Here is a 19,415-nt window from a genome sequence, read left to right as displayed (position 1 = left end):
TCCTTTTTTTTTGAACTAACTGTAAGTTAATCCAATATATAACTCCATAAAGTAGTTTCGGTAAAGTGACATTTTTTCGACTAAGCTGTTTTATGGGTCTTCAGAATCACCATCATTGTTTGCAAATGGAATTAGAAAACTAAGTAAAACCGAATACCAAATTTGTTATCAGTCCATTATATTGTTTCACCATGACTTTGTATTTTCAAGTTTGGCGGATAAACAAAAAAAAAAAAAGTGGTTGACAAGTTTACCGTGAGACCAGCACACAGAATTAGAAGAGATAATTAATAAAATACCTTAAAATCCTTGTCTTTTTGACAAAACTATACCAAAACAAAGCCAACTCAGATAAACTAAAGTAAAATTAGTACAAGTACTGTACTACTAGTCTTCTTCAAATCTAGACGACAAGAAATCTAATGTGTAGTTGTGCGCGTAGGACGCGGTTATTTTTCTTCTTTAATTAAAAAATAAACAGAAGACCGTGTCATACTAACGGCGATACAGACCCTTACTCACTAACACCATCTTTAGGGAAGGGAGAACATTAGGGGTATTCTAAACCCAAAAAAATAGTAAAATAATAAATAGTGGCTTAAAAACAATTTTTTTGATCTTGAATAAGTCGTGGTTTCACATGATTGGCCGAAATTTTTTGCAAAGAAAGAAAAAATAAAATGTTTGTGTATTTAATTAATTAAATAATATGTTTGTTTGTTTTAAAAAAAAAAAATATTTACAATGTTTTTTTGTTTCATAAAAATTTGGTATTGTATTTTAAATTTAGTAAAAAATTTATAAATTTGCAATTTAAATGTTATTTTATAAATTTTTATAATTGTAATCTATTTAACAATATTATATAATTAAATTTTATGATCTTAAACATGTTCTCTGAATAACTAATTTCTTAACAAAAGATCTTAACTAACGATTTTACATTATTTTTATAATATTTTTACTGTAAGAACACTCAAAATACTTGCCCCTATAAAGATGTCCAGAGTCATATATATACAGAGCTAAAGAGGTCTTTCATTTCTCACAAAGCCACAACAAAACCAAAAAACTCTCAGAGACTTCTAGATCCTTCTCCTTCTCCTCTTGCAAAATCTCTCACCTGAATCTTCGACAATCATGATCTCCGTAGTAATCCTCGCCGAACTGTTGGTGGAGTACACAGCCGCTCTCGCGAAACTCACAGCCGGAATCTTGCCACCGAGACGACAAGGCGAAAACGCCGTCGTTCGCATTGGTGGTTTCTCTCTTCCTTGTCCTTCTCCGTCGAGTACTGGTAGTGCCAATAGATCCTCTCCGATCCCGGACTTATCTTCTCATCTCGTTGATTTCTGATCAGACGAAACGATTTTGATTTCGAGATTTTGTTCTCTTTTTTTCATCTAATCCAAGATTGGACGGACGGCTGAGATTTTTCCATGTGTCTCTTCCTCTTCCATCTTCCTATGGATCTTGAATCGTTGTTTTAGAGCTTTGTGTAAATCTGTAATTCGAAAATATTTATTAATAGAGAGATTATTAATTTTGATTTAACTCTTGATCTTTGTTCGTTATTGGCCCTCGCGGTTATATTTTAGTTAAACCTAAATGATGATGTATCAATGGCTCATTTGATGATTAATAGTCGTTATTTTTATTATGACGCCAGACCATTAAAAAGAAAACAAAAAAATTGGGGAGATTTAAGTCGCTTTTGGCGAGATTAAGTTCATTAATTTATATTTTTTCACTCGAGTTATGTTCAACTTTTGGTTCCTTGATGAGTTTTGGTCTTTCTGGTCCATTGAAAACGATATTAATACTATAGTTTATATAACATTGGAAGATGATAGCTAGCTAGAGGCAGTACGTAGGCGAACGCGATTTTGCTAGTATGACGCACAGACCAAACTGAAGTGGTAAAGTGGTAACTAAATGTTACTACGTCTCAGAAAGTGTTCCGATTTTACAAAATTACAAGAATAACAAAATTTATACGAATCAGTTTTTTTTTATAAAACATTAGATATTTTATGTTGCTAAATTATTGGTGTATGTCAATCATTTCAAGCTTAAATCATAAGGCCGCGTAATAATGAAATTTCAATAATTGAGTTTGTTTTCATAAAGCTAGCCAAAAAAAAAAAAAAAACCATGCATAATTGTAGATTCATGTTCATGGCGACCGGAATCAAAATCTTGTTTCAAATGGAAATGAGTTTCTAAATAAAACAACAATTCGAAAATAGATAATGAGACGAAAACAAGGTAGTTAGGATGAGGATGACGATGGGTACGAAAATGGGTCCAGAGTACCCTTATCGGAAGGTGAACTTTAGCTCTCAGCAATTAAACAAGTCGGATATTATTATGAGTAGGACACAAAGTTTGTTGTATTAGCAATTTGCGAAATTACGGTTCCAACTCTAACTCTAATAGCTTGAAATCCTAATAAGTCTTAACTACTACACTGGTACTAATGTTTTCGAACGTTCTAATATCGTTGTCCGATCCTCTCCGTAACGTCACTTTTCTTTATTTGACCTTCTTGAATTTTTTTTTACTACTTGTTGTCTAGGTGATTTTGATTTCGTCAAATGTATATATGTTGTAGTTTTTATATATCTATTTCCAAAAGTGTGGTAGTTCATTCGTGATAATGATGTATCTACTAAATTAGTAAACAAAAATCCATTTGATTGATAGATTCAGAATATTAGTGGAACAGCTAATGCTAATGTGAACTGCGCGTAAGACGCGCTTCGTTACTTTTTTATGTGTCGTCTAAAAGCGAAAAATATTAAAATATGAAACACGAGTCCGAGTAACGACGACGCAAGAGGAGGGAGAAACGATCTACAGTCTCTTTAGCTCCTACCTATATAAAGAAGATACGAGAGAGGTCTCTCTTTCTCACAAATCATAACAACAAAATTCCATTTCTTGTCTCTGAAAAAGAGCATAGCAGAAGACTCAAGAGACTTCTTCTTCTAGATCATTTTTATCGTTGATAATGATCTCTGTCGTAACCATTGCTGAGCTACTAGTAGAGTACACGACGGCTCTTGCTAAACTCACCGCCGGGATACTTCCGAGAGATGGTAACGTCGTTCGGATTGGTGGTTTCTCTTTGTATTGTCCTCCTAGATCGTCACCGGTTCCGGACTTCTCCTCTCATCTTGTCGATTTCTGATCAGTGACTATTGCCGAATTTTTTTGTATCGAGTTTTATTTTCTTATTTATTTTGGCACCCTATTATTTTGTTTCTATGGAACTGTAGAGTGACAGCTGAGGATTATTTTTTCTCTCTTTTGGATATTTGTAAACCTGTATCGAATTATATAATAGAAATTATTATTTTATGATGATATATAATCCAATTCGTATATTTTCACGGTTAGTGATGATTTCGATATGTTCCTTACTTGTACGAGGATGACAGTCATCATATTTGTGTTTTTATAAGTAGTCATTTGGCATTATCGTATGAAAATCCGGAATATTTAGCAAAATAAAATAATGAAAAAAATGTAACCTATATGGGTATATATAGTCTCTTATATGAAATGTGTTGTTGACAAAAACCAAAAAAGATCTCCGAAGTATAACTACAAAATCCAACGTCGACATATACGGGGTACATGATTTTTTAAAGGAGCACGTATATGATGACTTCGTAAGTAACAAACCCACTTTTGTCTTCTTCCCAATACAAAAATCACTTATTTATCCACAGTGCGTGACACGCGGCCTGTCATTCAAAAAGCTTAAAGGGAAATTTAGCCACAAATACGTGTACGACTATCTTCTCGACCACTGGCCCTTAAAAGTATTGGCCTATTTAAAGACCACGAGTGGTGTGCTCGATTCCAACCAGTCTACCATTCGATTTTTGTATCAAGAGATAACACACAAACTCTAAGAAACTTCCACACCATAATCTCTCTTCTCCTCCGGCGAATCCTCCTATTTTATCTCTAATAATCATGATTTCTGTTGTAATCATAGCTGAGTTACTGGTGGAGTACACGACGGCTCTAGCTAAACTGACCGCCGAGGTTCTTCCGAGGCGGCAAGGGGATGATAGAGACGTCGTAAGGATTGGTCGTTTCTCTCTTCATTGTCCTCCTAGATCCTCACCTATTCCAGATTACTCTTCTCACCTCGTTGATTTCTGATCAGCTTGCGCGCAAACATCTTCATCTCAGTTTTGTCTCTCCTTTTCCACCGGAGTTAACTTTTTTCCGGGCGTTTCTCTCCGTCTTTTTCTTTCTTTACTTGTTTTTTTTTTTTTAAATGGCTCAGAGCTTTGTAAAATTGTATCGGATTATAATAGAGATTGTATGATTTTGATAAATCCTAATCTTCCTGCGTTTCTTAATTCTGATACTTAAATCATCCATCGATGCTCCGACTTGTTTGTATGTTCATGTTTGATATAACTATCACTTATAAAAAACACTTAGAAAAAAAAAACTCACTTAGTTAAAACCATTTTCTTTACATTTTACATGATTAGGTTACATTGTATTTCAATGATCGTGGTATTTAACATATGAAGTTCAAAGTTCAAACCAAAAATAAATATCGTTTCTATTGGTATTGAAAGGTAGGAGAAATAGTAAATAGTGTAAATAAAAGCAGAATCAAATTATTTTAATTGTTGTGAATTTTTTTTTAATGATAGGAAAATCTGTGTATGAATTGATCAAACTCACACTGGTCCAAGGCTCCAAGCTGACCAATTGAATGATGGCCTACGATGATAATTTAATGTCTAAAAGATACGACTTGGTAGGGTAAGATTGAAATTAATGTGAAAAAATAATAATGAAAAAGACACTTAAATCTTTTTTCTTATTTTAATTTTCATTATTATTAATATAATTATAAGGTTATAACTTATAACTAAGCCATTTTTTATATTTATTTTTGAAATTCTCTTATAAACCTTATAGAAACAAATTGTTTGATGATAAATGATTAAAAAAAAAATTCGATGATAAACTCGTGAAAAAAAAATTCTCTTACAAAAATATATTTTTATCTTAAACATCAAAATAAGACTTATACATTCTTTTGGTTGGGACAACCATTTATTAATAATTTATCCGTATAAAATGTCACTTAGGGTCCGAATGGTGACAGCGTAATTGACTGTGCGGGACAAGCAGTTTTAAAGTGCGATACGGTTCAACTGCGGTATTCGCAAGGAAAAAATATTTGCGGGACAATTGCAGTTTATGCATAATAAGCGGAACAAAATAATGTTTGATTGGTGAAAAAACTATTTGAAGTGCGGATTTCATATTATTTATTAATTTTATAGTATATATAATTTTAAATCCATTAAAAAAATTGGTGAAACAATCCATTAAATTATTTAACCAGTATATTCTTTGTATTTAATCATTTGAAAAATACCTTATAAATCAAATGTTATATTCTAATGTTTTTTTAAAAAAGGTAATATGTAAGTGAGAGAAGTGAGAGGAGATAAGAATAATGTTTTTTTTCTTTTTGTATGTGCATTTTTTCTCTTCATAAAATAGTAGTATAAAAAAGTAGTATTATTTTTAGTATTAATTAAAAAAAGTATTGTATATCTGTACGTTTTTCAAACCTGCTAGGTAAAAGACTGATGGTTATTACAAAAGCGGTTCAGTGTATAATACGTTGGACAAAACCGCAAATCTCTGTTTTTTTTTTGAAAACCGCAAATTTAAAAGAAAACAAATGATTGGTGACTAACTACGGTTTTGAACATAAAAAGTTTGAAAAACGTTTTCTTGTTGTTTCCATTCACTGCCTTAAGCATGTAACTTTCTAAACACCAGAAAATACGTTTTCAATATAGATGTCGACTTATTTGATTTGATTTTTCTACTCATGTTATAAATCAATTTAGTAAACTTCACATCATTCATCTATGTTTTTGTTAATAAAGAAATTTCATGGATGTTGTTAAAATCGATACCATAAAACAAAAAAAATTGATATGCTCTAAAATATGACTATTATTAGCACTTCAAATTTCTAATTTATTTCTTAATTCTCTGATAAATACTACTTAATTCTCTGATAAATATGTGAGGGATGATCCACCTGCTTTGTTACGGTTTGACACCCTCTTCCTGCGATCCCCGTTTACAGCTTCATTTACAACCATGAAGTATGCTCTCCAAAGCTTAAACTATCCCATACACCTGAACTCCCTCAGGTTGGCGAAAAAACCCTCAAGCGTTCCTTCCGTGGAACACCCTTTTACAAGCTCATGTGCGTCATCCGCTAGAGCCACCCATGACCACCTGTTGGTCGAGGATTTCGTGAAGCTTGACTTCAAGAACGAATCCACTCTGGTTCCAATAGACTTCTCAAAAAAAATTCAGTGTGAAAATCCTTTTGATAAGCATGGAGCTCCTATCTTTAGCTTTCTATGCCTATTTTGTTTGATGTTGTAAGAACACAACCCTTTTTGGGTTTTAATTTGAATGAAAATTCATGGTTGTCCAAAAAAATAAAAAAAAAGCAAGATCATATTCTGCTTCGGAAGGGTTATTGTAATTTTTCGACAGAATTTTGATTAAAGAAAAATAAACAAAGTATATTGAGAGAGTTGGATAGAGTAATTAGAAGTTTAGAACTAGAGAAGAAAATTCATGGAATTTGTACCGGTGTTAAAGTCAGGCTTTTCATATTTTTCTCTGATAATTTGGATAGAACAATTAGAATGAAAAGTGATTTCACTAATATCTTTAAAACTAGATATTTACCCGCGGGACTATATTTTTTTTAGAAATACAAAATAAAATTTCTTTATTATATTAACTATATATGTATATAATATATTTTGTATTTTTAATCTACTATAGTTTTACATCAATAGATTCTGTAGTGTATAATTTCTATTGTCTACATGTAGTGGTCTATTATATACAAGTTAGGATATCCTTATTATTCATTAAATTTAATTTAGTCAAAAAATATANTTATATAGGGTGTGACCGATGGAGACAATATGCAAGAAAACTAGATATTTACCCGCGGTACACCGCGGGACTATATTTTTTTTAGAAATGCAAAATAAAATTTCTTTATTATATTAACTATATATGTATATAATATATTTTGTATTTTTTAATCTACTATAGTTTTATATCAATAGATTCTGTAGTGTATAATTTCTATTGTCTACATGTAGTGGTTTATTATATACAAGTTAGAATATCCTTATTATTCATTAAATTTAATTTAGTCAACAAATATATTTTTTTGTGATTTTTCTTTTTCATTTACAATGTCGAGATAATCAGATAATAGTATTACATAATATATTCTATTTTATAATTATATGAGTATACTATAATTTGACTTTGTAATTTTGATTGTTTTATCTCTATATCATTTAACACTTTGTATTTATAGTTGTGCAAGTCGATTAAAATGGTGAAGTGTTTTTTTTGTAAAGTTTGATTTATATCAATTGTTTCTTATTAGTATGGATCAAAAATCTACATATTAATATATTAGCTACTGAAAAATACTTCGGTAAAGAAGTAAATTTTTTTTTAACAATTTGTGTCAGTTCAGGCCCCAATTTTTTTAAAAAAATTAAAGTTATTATCAACAATTTAATCACTTGGCTTTCAAACAAATGAAAATAAGTTATTATCAGTAGGTTTTTTAGAGAATGGATAATTAAATATAAAATATTCAATACTAATGGGTGTTGGTCTACTTTTGAAAATTTGAATAGGAAAAAATCTTCTTATGTTAGATTCCAAATTTGATATTATTTAAAATAAAAAATAATTGTAAAACTAATATTAATGGCATAATTGTAAATAAATTCTAATTCTAGAATTTATTTCATAAATGTCTAAAAAAAATGTATATATAGATTGACAAATGTGGTCATTCAAACCATTGATAGGAGGTAGGGCATGAGCGTTTAATTCGATTATATAATAATTGAAAACAATCAACAACCAGGCACGGCCTAAATTTATTATTTTTCTCACTTAATAATTGATAGATATGTCAACTTTAAAGTTTACATGTAGAAAGTGAGAGAGATAATTGAAGGAGAAAAGGAAGTTTCGGTGGATGAACAGAGGAGTCCAAAGCAAAGTGTATGTATTTTGTGAGACAAAAACACAAACATCGAACTGCTCGGAGACGTGTCTCTATTTAGGACTTAAAGACTTGTGGTTGTGGTTTTATTCCTTCCACCCCTTTTTTTTCTTTCTTATCTCGCAATCACGAAACAAAGACAAATTAATTGATCGTTAACGATTCCAAGCTGTCTTTCTCATAGTACTATAATTTAGATTCTAGTATGAGAAACGCAACTTCTTTTTTTAGTTTTAGTTAAAAGTTGTGTAGTTGTTTATGCAAATACGTGGACAGAAAAATTGTCACTATCCTGAAGAATAGACTGAACAAAATTGTCATTTTCCCTTGTTATTTTCTTTAGCTGGCCTTTTTCCTATTAAATTAAGGGTGCTTATGGTAGACTAATGAACAATAAGATTTAATAGTATAGACTGTCAGGAATAACTGGAACACATAATAAAAATATACTAGCATATAGTATAACCTTTTAAAATGAGCTGAATACACAATTTTGTTTAGGTTTAAACTTTAAAGGTTAATAAAACATACTATATATTATGGATTAGGCTTTAAAATTAATATTATAGTTTTTAAGACAACAAATTTAAATTTCTACTGTACTATTTTCTTAATTTATAAAATATAGAAATATTTTCAAATTATATAGTTATAACTTCGAGCGTGTTCAAAAAAAAAAAAAATATATATATATATATATAGTTATAACTTCGAGTAAGAACATAGTTTTATTTATCAACACTTAAAACAAAACGACAACGCAGAGTGGCGAGGTATGATATGACCAGAAGGGGAAAAGGTAATTATTTGTTCACACGCGCGATTCGGCGCCGTTATAAAAATAGGTAATTAAACGCGTCTTGATGTCAGCCGCTTATGTGTGGTGGACGTGGACCTGGTGGTGGTCTGTGGAGTGTAGACCCACCTCCTTAATCACTCTCGCCTACCAATCAAATCAAATTACATTAGTAGTAGTATAATTTAAACAACTGTTGATTCATACTCAATTAACTACATTATTCGAGAACACAACTTATTGTGTATTTTTTGAATTGAATTATCGTCTCATCAGTCCACTACAACTTGTTACAGCCTTTTATTGCTACTGTTTTAACATTTCGTTGGACCAATTTCTTTTAATTTTCTATAATTAAATTTCTCTTATTTTAAATTTATTCTGATTCCTTTTGAATTATTTTCTCAAAATTTCATATCTTATTTTAGATATACTTTAGCAAACCTCTAAACAAATAATTTCTGTCGCATTTGCAGTTTGGGGAAAAATTACATGAAATCAAAATCTCAATATTTTTGAGTGTTTTAATTATCACTTTCAATTTTTTCTTTTTGTCGGCTAATTATCACTTTCAATTAAATCATGCAAACTGACACACTTATTACGAAATGGACGACGACACACATATATATCCATCCGTGTGTGGACACACACACACACACAGACACTATTTTAATCTTTTAATGATTTAGAATTGTAAACAATATCCATTGTTTGGTGTCCTAAAAGAACAACATCATATCCAATTAGTTCATTTTTGACTTGTTCTAGATTCGAGAACCAATAAGAAACAGTTGAAATCATATCACCAACACACAAAAAAAGCAGTACTATAGGATTATTCGTACCGCCCACGCAGGATGAAAATTGTGTGACACAGCCAAGAATCTCTCTAGTCCACATATATGTCATCTTACTTTCCTTCTTCATTTATCCACTACCAAAAGAATAGAACTTAAAAAAACATTCTAAGAATATTCAGAGATTCATTGAACATTCTCTATATGCTTCTACACAACGTTTGCAAATAGTGATCTTTGCTGAGCTACTTGCCGAGTACACGACTGCTCTCATCAATATCGTCTCGGGAATTCTTCCCCGGCGAACCAATGACCGGACTGTTAACGTTGGAGTTCTTTTTCTTTTTCTTTCAAGTGTCACACTGTGTAAAAAAGAACTTCATTGATGGGCAAATACTAATAAGTCTTTGACTAACAGTCATGCCAAGTCGGATTGTGATGTTTAAGATGGCTCCATAAACATCAACTCACAACAGATTTTACAAGAAAAAGGATCTAATTTGGTTTCTTCAGTAAGCGTTATAATATTCAGCTGAAGATGGACATTATAACACAATCATTACTTTTTTACTCATAAAACCCCATGAGAACTGAGAAGTGAGAAAGCCTCTCATCTACTTCTTGGTGGTGGTTACACGGTGATGGTTCCGGTACAACTCTCGTAAAGGCTTCCATCTACTGTTCTCGAATGCCTCACAATGCGGTGAAACTCTAGATGTCCAATGTGCACAAGGAGCAGCCAAATCGCAGACATAGCAATAGCACTACACACATTTATAAAAAAAAAAAAACAGATCTTTAAAATCTTGTGTTGTTACATTCAAACCCTTTCAACCTTACAGAGCTAAAAGATCACTAAACAAATCAATCCATCATTATCTCAGAACCCAAACAACATCTAATTAAACAAAAGGACCCAATTTTCAAATTACCTGATTACAATGTGATTTGTGTTGACTTGATTCAAAAGGGAATTTCCAACAGAGATGCCTTGGATGTGGGTAATCCCTACAAGCCACCTGAAAACACAAAATCCCAAGACAAGAGATGTGTAAAAAGACTCAAACTTTACAGGGAAAAAAAAACAAAATCAAAGCACCCAAGAATTCTTAGTAATCAAAAAAACCTGGCCTTTCTCATGGACGATTGCCACATCTTCGTCAGATTCAGGGGTTTCGGATTGGGTTTTTGCATCGAACGAATCGTTGGGATCGAAATCGAGGATGAAGCAATCCTCTTTCTCATCGAAAATCTTCATATCCTGTCTCGTTTTAAGACAAAAGATACCTCTGAGAGGTGTCCCCTCGTCTCCATCTTCTATCTCCTTACTCTTTGTTCTCTTTCTCTTTGTTTTCTTCCTCGTCACCCACGGATCTGGTGTGATAATCTCCACAACTTCTTTTCGCTTACTCACCATTTTCTTTCTTTTTCTTCTTTCTTCGACTGTAAAGTTTCGATCTTTTTCTGTTTTTTTTTCTTTTCTTTGAAAAAAGCTTCTCGAGAAAATCGCAAATGACCGTTGTTGTTCCTCGAAAAGCAGCGGTGGAAGAAGAAGGGATTTGATTTCTTTTCCGGATTTCATATTTTGAATATCGGTTTATTAGGGTTTTAGAATTGGGTAAGGCCTTAGAGATGAACGTTATATCACTATGGGCTTTTTAATGCTATACCCAATTAGTGGCCCAAATAACGAGGGTTTGTTGACTGAGATGGTTTCTTTGGTGAAAGAAACAAATATCAGAAAAATAACAAATATAATATATTAGTTCATTAGTTAAGCTGAATTATTAGTATATAGGCAAGTTGAATTATATAATAATATAGGTTGGTGGAAGGTTTGGATCAGCAATGTTATTATTAATTTTTTATTTTTTTTTCACCTAGAATTGTCTCGGCTAGCACCAACAAAATTTGTGAGTCTATCTCTATCTCTTTAAGCAACTTCTTATGTCCTTGGAATTACGAATTATGAATTATCCAACAAAATTTGATAATGTGTGAGAGCCTTGACCACGAATCTACAAAACGACAAAGTTTCTTGACCGGTTTCTCCGTAATAAACTGCTCTCGATGCAGCACCAAACGGAAAAGTTTGCTGATGGCCTGCAGCTATAGTTTGCTACTCGCGCCACTAAGTTCAACTCAATTTCCTTTCCAATTCTAAATTTGATATAAGGATGCATTTTTTGTAAAAAAGCTTTTTTCGACTGAATATAGTTTTACACATTCATTCAAAAAAAAAAAAAAAAAAAATCTACAAAAGTATTCATGACAATAAAACAGCCACTAAGATATATATTACAATTAAGGCCGCATACCCAAGCTTTAATTTTCTCGTTTGGGTTTAGAGCTCGGTCATGCATGCGTTCCAAGTAGATGAACGTAACTTGCGAATAATGACAAGATGCATTGATGGACCACTCGAAGAACAATTTTTTTTATGTTTGTGTTTGCCGATCAATACCACTCACCAACTTAATGTCCACTTACCAACTTAAGTTTGCATGAGCCATGCCGATTCCTCTCCATTATCTTATTTATTTTCGAATATATATTTGCATTTTATATGTAATAACAATGGATCAATAGGTGATAGCATGCCTTCAATAACATCGATTAGGTTAGTTTTTTGTATTTTAAAATACATTATTCAACGTCTACGTCGTTAAGACTTAAGAGACGAATAAATGCTACCTACTTAGTATAAATAGACCTCTTCGACCACAGTTCTCACTCATTCAGTCATCACATCATTCTCAAGCAAGAGACTAATACCGTTGAGAGAAACAAAACAAAGTTACAATCCAAAAACAGAGTCATAATGGGATCTTTGGCTGAGACACAGTTAACTCCGGCAAAAATCTCCGACGAAGAAGCCAACCTCTTTGCTATGCAGCTCGCCGGGGCCACCGTGCTTCCTATGGTTCTAACATCGGCGTTAGAGCTTGACTTGCTCGAGATCATATCCAAGAACGCCGGTCTCGCTGGCGGTCAACTGTCCCCCTCTGAGATAGCTTCCCCATCTCCCGACCAAGAATCCTGATGCTCCAGTCATGGTCGACCGGATCCTCCGGTTGCTTGCGGCTTACTCTATCTTGACCTGCTCTGTTCGTAAGCTTATTGATGGCGGCGTGGAGCGTCTGTATGGACTGGAACCAGTCTGCAAATACCTTACTAAAAACGAACACGGAGTCTCGCTCGCTGCTCTCTGTCACTTGAACAGAGACAGAGTCTTCATGGAGAGCTGGTAAATATGTTGTCAAGATCTTAGAAAATTCTAACTCAACACTAAGCAACATTTTACATGAGGTGAGTGAAATATGTGTGTATGAGTACAGGTACCATTTGAAAGATGCTGTTCTTGAAGGCGGAGTCCCATTCGACAAGGCATTTGGTATGGACGCTTTCGAGTACCAGGGGGTCGACCCGAGATTTAACAAAGTGTTCAACTATGGAATGTCCAACCACACAACCATCGTCATGACCAAGATTCTGGAAACCTACAAGGGCTTTGAGGGTTTGTCTTCATTGGTAGATGTTGGTGGTGGCATTGGAGTCACTCTCCGTATGATTGTATCCAAGCACCCACACATCAAAGGCATTCTTTATGATCTCCCTCATGTCATTGCGGAAGCCATATCCTATCCTGGTATATATATGCTTTTCTTTAATGAGCTATTTCGATATGTATTCATGGAAAGTTTAATGTCCTAAGATTGACTTAGAGGTAAGGGTTTTGTCGAATGATATAGGTATTGAACATATTGGGGGAGATATGTTTGTGAATGTTCCTAAAGCAGATGCCATCTTCATGAAGGTTGGTAAACTAGTCCTATTTTTATTCTTAGCATAGTAGCTTTTAAAAATGTATCATAGACATTTGGTTTTACAAAACTTGTCACATGTGACAGTGGATATGTCATGATTGGAGCGATCAACACTGTTTGAATTTTCTGAAGAACTGCTACAAAGCGCTCCCAGTCAACGGTAAGATGATAGTGGCAGAATCTATACTTCCGGTGGTGCCAGACTCCAGCCTGATGACAAAAGAAGTTGTCCACATGGACTGCCTCATGATGGCTCACAACCCCGGAGGCAAAGAACGAACCGAGAAGGAGTTTGAGGCCTTGGCCAAAGCTTCTGGCTTCCGGGGCTTCCAAGTTTTTTGCAGAGCCTACGGTACTCACATCATGGAATTCCTCAAGAATATATGAACATGTACAAATATCCACTGCGCATTCTGTTTCCATCCATCTTTTTGTTTTGCTTCCAAGTATTATTATACATTTCCAGTTATCTCCTATGTTCTGCATATATCTGGCTTGCGAGGCCACCATCGTCGTTATTAAGTTCTTTGTAGCCGTTGGAAAATGCATTTCTTTGTAAATATATTCTCGTGGCTTACTGTGAGTTATGAAAAAGTATAAAAAGTTTGTTTCATTGTGCCTGATAGCATAGAAACCAAAGGATGAATCTATTCGCCAAAACACATAGATTGTATATTGTTCATTTTCAATGTTTATTTACATCACACTATAAGCTTATAGAGAAAGTTTCTCTGAGAAACATAGGGATTGTTACTCCTTAATCTCTCAAACCCATGAAATTGAGGGACGAAAAATTCGAGCTTGTTTGGTGATTTTAACAAAATATCCATTGAATTCGAGCTTACCCTTGTTTGGTGATTCGAGCTTTAGCTGGAGATGGAAACATCTATCGAAAGAGAGATGGAATCGAAAAAGAGAGACGAAGTGAGACGTTGACGTTTTAGTTTTTAGGTTTAAAGTTGAGAAATAAACGAGCTACCCGTTTAATTTCGGACATACCCATTACGCCCGCGGATCTAAAATGGTGAACCCGTTTAAGTTTTTTATTTTTTGGTGTGTTATTAAACGGACCTCGGACTTAAATTTTTAATACTGACCTGTTTAGACCCGCGGGCATCCGGCCCATTTTAACATCACTAAGAGAAACATAGGCGCTTATGTACAAGAAATAGCTCCAAGTAACAATGAAACAGAGGAAAACATCAATGGAGTTCTCTACTGAATCTGGACATCGATGACTTTGCGTTCGACTTTGGCTTTAGGGATAGTGATAAAGAGAACTCCGTTCTTGAGCTCAGCTTTGATCTTGTCTTTCTCACAGTTGTCTGGAAGCTGAAGTCGTGTTCCATAAGAGCTAACGCTTCTTCCAGACCAAGAATCACTATCGTCTTCCTTCTTCTGCTCTCCTTTGATTACAAGGACGTTATCTTCGATAGAGATTTTTACGTCTTCTTTGGAGAGACCAGGCATGTCAAAACGCATCTTGATCTCATGTTCTTCCTCTTTGATGTCCCATGGTGCACGAATCTCTGACACTCCACTTACTCCTCTGTTTCTTCCTGAGACAGGCATAGCGTCTTCAAACATCCTGTCCATGGTGTCTAGCATTTGCCGCATTGTTCTCATTGGTGACAAAGGATCTAACAGTCCTGACGTTGTGACAAAAAACAGAGAATTGTTTGAGTAGAAAAGCAGAGGAAAAGGTTTCAATTTATACAAGGAGAGATTTGTTTTTAATTAGTGTAACGTACCGAAAGGAGAAACGTCCATGGCTAAGCGTTGTTGAGGTCTTTTTTGTACGCTAGATCCTTCGTTCCCCTTGTGTTGTCCTTGGTGAACAACATCAATCGAGTTTTCTCTTTGGTCCTGAGCTCTGATCCGACTAGGCATCCTCCGTGGGAAGGAGGCAGAGAACGGCGAAGTAGACTTGGATGAGGCAAAGGGAGATGGAGCGAGAGGTGAAGTTAGAGCCGATGCAAATGAGAGTGTGGAAGCCATTTATATCGAATATGAGCCAAAAATGAAACTGAGAAAAGAAGAAAAGTCTAGTTTGTGAGGTTTTTGTTTTGGATATGTCGTCTTGAGTTTGTTTGGGGTACTATGAGAGTATTGGAGAGTGTATATATAGGTGAAGTGAGGTGAAGAAGAGAAGACGCAAAGTGACAAAAAGAGTCATCTTGAAGGTTGAAGATTTTATAAGAAGTTTCTCGACTTCTTTTGTTTCTTAACTTCTTTACTTTACTTTTGTGTGTTCGTTCTCTCTCGTGTTTCTCATCTTCTCCGGAACCATCTTCGGGTTTCTTTTTGTCTTTGTCTTTGTGCCAATCAGTGTTATTTGTGATGTAAACAAATATGTGTGGCTAATTAGTAAGATAGACTCTGGATTCTAGAGTTAGAATAAACGATGATTTTAGGATTAGTTTCTTAATAAGTAGAACTAATCAAATTATCTAGAATAAAAAAATTATAAACTAACTCATCAATAAGATTCTATGCTGATGTAATAATTGACGAAAACAGTTAAAGAAAAAAAAAACAACGTTACACTTACACACATGGAATGATGATGCAATAGTATCTATCTAACTGTACCTCTAAAATCTAGATACGCTGCTGAACAGAAACAGTAGTACTTGTAATTGGGTTTTAGAACATTCTGATTGTCTGATATAAGAAGGCCCTCGGAAAAAAAAAAGAAGGCCCGTTAAAGGCCCTTCTTTGACACAATCTACTATTTACGGCGGTGCAACCGAGGCTATTCTGGTAATTTCGACTTCTCAATTCCTCGATCCCCAAGTATTCGAGAATTCACCAAGGCAAAGAATCAGCTCTGTCGTCGTCGTCCACAAAGAACAACAAAATCTTTTCGTCTTCTGCAAACATATATCCTCCGTTTCTTCTGGGGGGCCTTAATTTCTGGGTTTCTTATTCCCTTTAAGATTCCTCTGTAATAATTGAAAAGGTTGAGTTTTTATTTTTGAAGAGAGACATGGGTGGTTCTTCGGAGACAAAGATCTTGCAAGAACTTATACTCTACGCGGCAAGCGCTGCGTTCAGCTGCTTGGTTCTGTTTGCGGGTCTTCGTCATCTCGATCCTAATCGTGAGGCTTCTAAAAAAGCTCTCGAACATAAGAAGGAACTCTCAAAGCGTTTGGGTCGTCCTCTTATTCAGACCAATCCATACGAGGTAATCTTAAAGTCTTCTTTATGAATTAATCGAACTTTGAATCCTATTATGGTTCGTAGTTGGGATTTATGAGAATTGGGTTATTTGGTCTCTCTGTTCAACATTAAAGTTTGGATTTTTTTTGAGTTCAAACTATGTTTTGTTACTCATTGAAGGAGCTCGACGAAATGGTCACTTGGTTTCTTTTCTAATTTTGTGAAACCAGGATGTAATAGCATGTGATGTGATAAACCCAAACCATATTGATGTGGAGTTTGGTTCTATTGGAGGGTTGGAGGCCATCAAGCATTCTTTGTATGAGCTTGTGATTTTACCATTGAAGAGACCTGAGCTTTTTGCTTATGGGAAGCTTCTTGGACCTCAAAAAGGTGTCTTGCTCTATGGACCTCCTGGTACTGGAAAGACTATGCTTGCTAAGGCTATTGCCAAAGAATCTGGAGCTGTTTTCATTAATGTTAAGGTTTCTAATCTTATGAGCAAGTGGTTTGGTGATGCTCAGAAGCTTGGTATGTGCATTTGCTTCTTCTTTTTTTCTTTTTCTTAGGGTTTCTAATTTTTATTATCCCGAATGCCACTTTCTTTGGTGTATTGGTTGTGTTTCTAATATATGAGCTGCTCTGTTCTGTTCTGTTCCGTTCTTTCAGTTGCTGCTGTGTTTAGCTTGGCGTACAAACTCCAACCTGCTATCATTTTTATTGATGAGGTTGACAGCTTTCTTGGTCAGCGCCGTTCATCAGATCATGAAGCAATGTCTAACATGAAGACTGAGTTTATGGCTTTATGGGATGGGTTTTCTACTGATCGTAAGTTGAATTTTTTCACCTTTCGGCTTACTTTACCATACAGACTATTGCAATCTAGAGTAGGTCTTAGATTGAAATGATTTTCTTATAGAAATACTGGTTGCCTTGTAGCAAATGCGAGGGTTATGGTTCTTGCCGCAACTAACAGACCGTCAGAGCTTGATGAAGCAATATTGAGGCGTCTTCCTCAGTCCTTTGAGATTGGAATGCCTGATCGCCGGGAGAGAGCTGAGATATTGAAAGTGACTCTGAAAGGAGAGAGGGTGGAACCTGATATTGACTATGATCACATAGCTCGCTTATGCGAAGGCTATACAGGATCAGACATTTTTGAGCTCTGCAAGAAAGCAGCTTATTTCCCTATCAGAGAAATACTAGAGGCAGAGAGAAAGGGGACACCATGTTTGGTAAGTTTTTAAAGGAAAAACATGTCCCAAGGAATGTTCAATGTTGCATCCAATATGATTTCAAAAGTACTGATGTTTTTGAGTTTCTCTTCTCATTTTGCAGGCTCCTAGGCCATTATCACAGTTGGATTTGGAGAAGGTTCTTGTAACGTCAAAGAAGACACAAGTTGCAGCAGGGGAATACTCATTGAGCTCGCAGTCCTCGGCTTGGAGAGGCTCCTCAGGGGAACCAGATGATGTCCAAGCAGCGATAAGTGGAATCTCGAAGCTTCTAGTTTCGCAGATATTTAATCTTCAGTCAGATTCTCAGGATTCACGGCAGCGTGATCCCGAAGACGATTCCAGATGAAATCCCAGATCACTTTTTATAGACGTTCTGGTGTTTTTCATTGGAAGTTTAGAATTTGTCACCTTTCAGTTGTTGGCTCTGTGAAACTTCTTTTTGTTCTTCTTTTATGTTGGTAGGATCATTTGCTACGTTTGACTGTATTAAAATGGCTTTGGCCAATGTTCTCACCTTATGGGTAACTTTTTCTTCACTTCCCATATACAAATCATACACCAAAATACAGTTTTGATTTGTTCGGTCAAGGTCCTAATCATAATTTCATAAAATTAGAGTATCTTGGATAAAGATTATCGAGTGCACATACTATATTACATTGAAAGCTATTAAACCGAATTCTAAATGCCATTTATAGAAATTAGCCTCCAATGTCAGGAATCACGGTCACAAATGCGTATCATTAAAGTTGGCTATTATCAAACTTGTCAACAAAAACAAAGATTTTGTTTAAAAAGATTACGCCTTAATAAGATGCAAAAATCATGAGAAAAATCGAATGCATGAACATGACCTCCTCCTATAAATTAGAACATTCTACTTATAAGACACACACACACACTCACATATATACATTGATCAAGCAAAACAATGAATTCTTTTTTGTGCTTTTTGCTTGTCATTGCATTGTGTCTTGGATCGAGCAACGCGATCTGGGATAAGAACACCGTACATTTCAAAAGCTCTCTTGGTCCAAAAAACATTCTCAGGATTTATTGTGTGTCGGACCAAGACATCATAGGCGATCGTTACTTAAGCCCGGGACAAACCTTTGATTTTAGTTTTCATGATAGCGTTTTGAAGACTTTTTTCAATTATGACTTGTGGCAGGGTCCTAATTACAGATTTCATGCATCTTTTACCGCATATGAAGGTAGGTATATCTTAGTTCGTTATGGTAGAAATGTTTTTTGGGATGCTAGAGAAGATGGAATATACCGTGCAGAAGGTAAAGAAACACCCAAATTAATGTACAAGTGGCTTGACTGAAGTCGGATTTAGCTCACTTTTCTATTATGTTCTTTTTTTTTTTTTTTTTTTTTTTTTTTTTTTTTTTTTTTTTTTTTTTTTTTTTTTTTTTTTTTTTTTTTTTTTTTTTTTTTTTTTTTTTTTTTTTT

General features: G+C 34.5%; 7 protein-coding genes and 1 pseudogene across 7 annotated transcripts; 6 read left to right on the top strand and 2 right to left on the bottom strand.

The window, feature by feature from the left end:
• LOC109127699 lies at positions 998 to 1,556 on the top strand. Its single transcript, XM_019233011.1, has one exon. The coding sequence runs from the start codon at positions 1,141 to 1,143 to the stop codon at positions 1,354 to 1,356; it is 216 nt and encodes a 71-aa protein (XP_019088556.1). The 5' UTR covers positions 998 to 1,140; the 3' UTR covers positions 1,357 to 1,556.
• LOC109127701 lies at positions 2,835 to 3,389 on the top strand. Its single transcript, XM_019233013.1, has one exon. It carries the CDS (start codon positions 3,014 to 3,016, stop codon positions 3,191 to 3,193), a length of 180 nt encoding a protein of 59 aa, XP_019088558.1. The 5' UTR covers positions 2,835 to 3,013; the 3' UTR covers positions 3,194 to 3,389.
• LOC109127700 lies at positions 3,854 to 4,399 on the top strand. The gene has a single exon (XM_019233012.1). It carries the CDS (start codon positions 3,988 to 3,990, stop codon positions 4,177 to 4,179), a length of 192 nt encoding a protein of 63 aa, XP_019088557.1. The 5' UTR covers positions 3,854 to 3,987; the 3' UTR covers positions 4,180 to 4,399.
• Positions 10,149 to 11,283, bottom strand: LOC104722154. The gene is made up of 3 exons (XM_010440267.2): positions 10,857 to 11,283; positions 10,663 to 10,749; positions 10,149 to 10,494 (listed from the first exon to the last, which is right to left on the bottom strand). The coding sequence occupies exons 1-3, from the start codon at positions 11,145 to 11,147 to the stop codon at positions 10,345 to 10,347; spliced, it is 528 nt and encodes a 175-aa protein (XP_010438569.1). The 5' UTR covers positions 11,148 to 11,283; the 3' UTR covers positions 10,149 to 10,344.
• LOC104722153 lies at positions 12,523 to 13,944 on the top strand (annotated as a pseudogene).
• LOC104722152 (25.3 kDa heat shock protein, chloroplastic) lies at positions 14,575 to 15,649 on the bottom strand. The gene is made up of 2 exons (XM_010440266.1): positions 15,309 to 15,649; positions 14,575 to 15,206 (listed from the first exon to the last, which is right to left on the bottom strand). Exons 1-2 carry the CDS (start codon positions 15,553 to 15,555, stop codon positions 14,773 to 14,775), a joined length of 681 nt encoding a protein of 226 aa, XP_010438568.1. The 5' UTR covers positions 15,556 to 15,649; the 3' UTR covers positions 14,575 to 14,772.
• LOC104722151 (ATPase family AAA domain-containing protein 1) lies at positions 16,353 to 18,525 on the top strand. Its single transcript, XM_010440265.2, has 5 exons — positions 16,353 to 16,744; positions 16,950 to 17,250; positions 17,389 to 17,547; positions 17,659 to 17,954; positions 18,058 to 18,525. The coding sequence occupies exons 1-5, from the start codon at positions 16,547 to 16,549 to the stop codon at positions 18,301 to 18,303; spliced, it is 1,200 nt and encodes a 399-aa protein (XP_010438567.1). The 5' UTR covers positions 16,353 to 16,546; the 3' UTR covers positions 18,304 to 18,525.
• Positions 18,889 to 19,287, top strand: LOC104727714. The gene has a single exon (XM_010446794.1). It carries the CDS (start codon positions 18,889 to 18,891, stop codon positions 19,285 to 19,287), a length of 399 nt encoding a protein of 132 aa, XP_010445096.1.

The sequence above is a fragment of the Camelina sativa genome, chromosome 11 (genome assembly GCF_000633955.1).
Source record: "Camelina sativa cultivar DH55 chromosome 11, Cs, whole genome shotgun sequence".
NCBI lineage: Eukaryota > Viridiplantae > Streptophyta > Magnoliopsida > Brassicales > Brassicaceae > Camelina > Camelina sativa.
Note: the sequence above shows the minus strand (reverse complement) of the source record. Positions and strands in the feature narration are given on the sequence as shown.